This window comes from Brassica oleracea, chromosome C3 (assembly GCF_000695525.1).
Source record: "Brassica oleracea var. oleracea cultivar TO1000 chromosome C3, BOL, whole genome shotgun sequence".
Lineage (NCBI taxonomy): Eukaryota > Viridiplantae > Streptophyta > Magnoliopsida > Brassicales > Brassicaceae > Brassica > Brassica oleracea.
This window is the reverse complement of record NC_027750.1, coordinates 4,751,418-4,754,753: the sequence shown is the minus strand read 5'-3', so window position 1 is coordinate 4,754,753 and position 3,336 is coordinate 4,751,418. Positions and strand designations below refer to the sequence as shown.

The following is a 3,336-nucleotide window of genomic DNA, read 5'->3' as shown; positions in this document are numbered from 1 at the left end:
GGAACAATGGCCAAAGCAACAAGGTGTAGAAACAAAACCCAATCAAGAGAAAAACAACAACAATAAGAACGTTCCAGCTATGAGGGAAGGTCTATGAGTTGTCATTGACAGCAACTGCTAACTAATCTTCGATCCAAACCAGCAGATACCAAAAAGAAAATCTCTCTCAGTCTGCAATAGGCCATTGGCTCCACATCCGGTACGGGTGTCCCTGTGAAAAATCAGCACACAAAAAAAAATAAAAAATCAATCACATGTCTGAAAAGAATACAAACATATTCTTGTTTTTTCTCTCGGAAAAAAAATCCATACCACAGCTGAGAACGTCTGAATATCTGGCTCCATTTGTGGAGCTTTGAAAACGATGAAGGCTCCTTTGTTATTCTCCTACAAAAAAAAAAAAAAAAACTCATGTGTGTTGAGACCAATGATTACTTGCATTGCATTAATAAGGTCTGAAGTTTAGTAAGTTACCCTGTCGCAGTAGTTAGGTGCTGAGAACACAGTGATGAGTTTACCATTATGGCTAATCTCATATCCTTTATCCTTAAGCTCGTGTGATCTGACCAAAAGATCTGCAAACCCCAAGTTAAACACCTAATCAAAAAGAGTCAAGAGTCAGAACCTAATAGATTAGGTTTACTTACCTAGATTGTTGTCTCTCAAAAATGACTCTGTGACATCTTCACCAAAAAAAATAATGCCTTCTCCTCTGGTGCTCCTGCTTCTTCCAGGGGAATCTTGTGGATCACTCCACAATAAGTCTCTCATAAGTCCTGAAAAGACAATAATAAAATGTCCTCAATCAGAATAGAATCACAATAAGCAACCGTAACAAAGTATATACCTCTTTTAGGAGGCTGGCAAAATCGGTGAATTGACTTGATATCACTGAGTGTGACCCCATCTCGGCTAAAGAGCCCGCCATGAAGAACAATGATTTTTCTGTTGAGAACGTGCGCTAGAGGAAGACAGCAGAATGTATCACTAAACATATCCATCACGGTCTCATTTAGCTTTGCCAGCACCTCCTTCTCAAACCCATGAACCTCGTTTAAACTCCTACTTTCATGGTTACCTCTCGCGAGGTGTATCCCTGCAGCATATTTCTCAATTGTCAAACAACAGATAATTAATGTAAAATATACTTAACCTGTATCAATTCATACTTACATAAAGGACATGCGCACTTGAGTGCAAACAGGGTGAGAATGGTTTCTACTGAAAAGGAACCCCTGTCAACAAAATCGCCATTGAACAGGAACTGTTTCTCTTGACAGGGAAAACCTTCTTTATCAAAAATATTACACAGGTCGTAGAACTGCAGGGAACATATTGACATTGAATTAACTTAAGGGAAAAAAGAACACATAATGGAAGGCAATGTATCTCACCTGCCCGTGGATATCTCCGCACACTATAACACACTGCCCATCGTCTACGTGAATATCTACAAGCGTCGGCAGAGACTCCAGAATGTGAGTGGTTTGCAAGAGAATCTGATTTACGTACCTGCAAAAAGAAAAACAAGAAGTATGAGTAGAGTATATCAAAGTGTATCAACTAAAAGTTCCTTGCATGGATATACCTTATATGTAAAGGTAGCTGCTTCTTGAATCCTTCAATCAATGCTTTAACAAAATCAAGATTAATTGTATCCCCATTCATCCTTGGTCCAATGTAGCTTTGTTCAACTTCTGAAAGAAAAAGAGAGAAAATTGACAAGAAGGCAATGATCTTTCAAAGGGACTATCAAATATAAAAAATGATCTTACCAATGGTTCTAAAGTCCACAGCGTGGGAGTGACCTCTCCAAAATACATCTTTTCTGAAGAGAAAGAAAATCCTGCAAAACAGCGTTCTACTTCCTTCCTCTGTGCCAGTAAACGCAAGATGATACACCCCTTTTCTTCTCTCCAAACAGTGAACGGAGCATGAGTAAGTTTTCGTCCAGAAATCAATAAGACCTGCTGAGATGAGTTTCTGTTGTCTTGCAGTGATAACAAAGGTAACACTCCTGGATCCTGCTTGATCATATGTAGAGCAAAGAGGGAGAAGATCCAGAGCAGCGTAGAATGTTGGTGCGTATGTTTGAGAAAATTGCTCCACAGCTGAAATGAAAATGCTAGAAAACCCTCTATGCTCATAGACTCTGAGATCCGCTTCTCTGTTCTTCTTCTTGAGCTTCTCAAGGAGATCTACATTTCCCACAAGAGCACAGGGGCAAATCATCTCAACACATACTTGCCGTTTGTCAAACCTTTCATACAAAGAAGGTTTGCACATCCATGGGTACATAACTGTCATGTGAAAGAAGAGAGAACATCAGGACAAGAAACACACAAAAAGCGAAATTTACAAAGTAAAAACGTAAACTGTGAAGAGGCTAAAGCGAACAGAGATGAAGAGGCTAAAGCGAACAGAGATGAAGAGATCTCTTTACCTTGTAAATGTGCTCCTCCCTCCACAGGCGCTGAGAGATATTTTGCCCCAACCTCCGTTGATCCTTGAGGATTGACACGTGATACAACCCACGGTTCCACATTGGCGCTTGAGCTTTCAACTCTCTTCCCTCTATGGCAATCCTTCTGCTCCTTCCAAGGCAAGTGAGCATGCCCTTCCTTTTCCATCTTAAAATCATCCCCTACACGCTCAGGCTTAGGACCTTGAATCTCCCTCTTCGTCTCACCGTATATCCCTCTCCCATCATTCCTAGAATAGCCTCCGGTATTACCTTTTCCGCTGTCATCCCCTGATCTCTCGAACTTAGCATCCCTCTCGCCCTTTGGACCATGAATCTCCCTCTTGGCCTCACCATGTATCTCTCTCCCATCACTCCTGTTATCTCTGCTCTCAGAAGAACCCGTCGCTGGGAGGGACGGAGACCAATACACGCCGTGAAGAGGAGAGCGTCTCTCTCCTCCATCTCTAGGCTCACTTATCGGACCCTTGACGGTTCTTGATTCAGAAACAGCAGCAGCAAGTGGTGGGTGGTGACGAACCGTGTGAAGGTGAGGATGAGATTGAGGTTGTTGTTGTTGATGGTGGTGGTGGTGAACCTGAGCCGGTGGTGGATGAGTAGTAACAGGAGGGGGATGAGTGGATTTAGGGTAAGAAGAAGATCCAGAATCCTCGTGGGGGTATTTGGCTGATGATGAAGAAGATGTATGAGTCACACCATCCTCTTCGTGAGATCTCTTCCGAACGCCACTCATCACTCTGCAATCCAACAAACCAATTTGCAAATTCAATGCTCCTACAGACAAAAATCGAACCTTTTTTGTTCGGAAACTTAACAGACACTCAAGAAAAAGACACAGACACGCCAAAAAAAAA

General features: G+C 42.0%; 1 protein-coding gene across 1 annotated transcript; it reads right to left on the bottom strand.

Annotated features, from left to right (window-relative positions):
- Positions 1-3,256, bottom strand: LOC106334445 (the record flags this gene model as incomplete). The annotated part of the gene is given in 10 exon segments (XM_013772725.1): positions 1-211; positions 313-387; positions 475-575; positions 648-776; positions 848-1,096; positions 1,174-1,321; positions 1,395-1,512; positions 1,589-1,697; positions 1,776-2,300; positions 2,444-3,256. Coding segments are annotated over 10 exon segments (2,271 nt in total). The 3' UTR covers positions 1-166.
- Between the last annotated feature and the right edge of the window lie 80 nt (positions 3,257-3,336).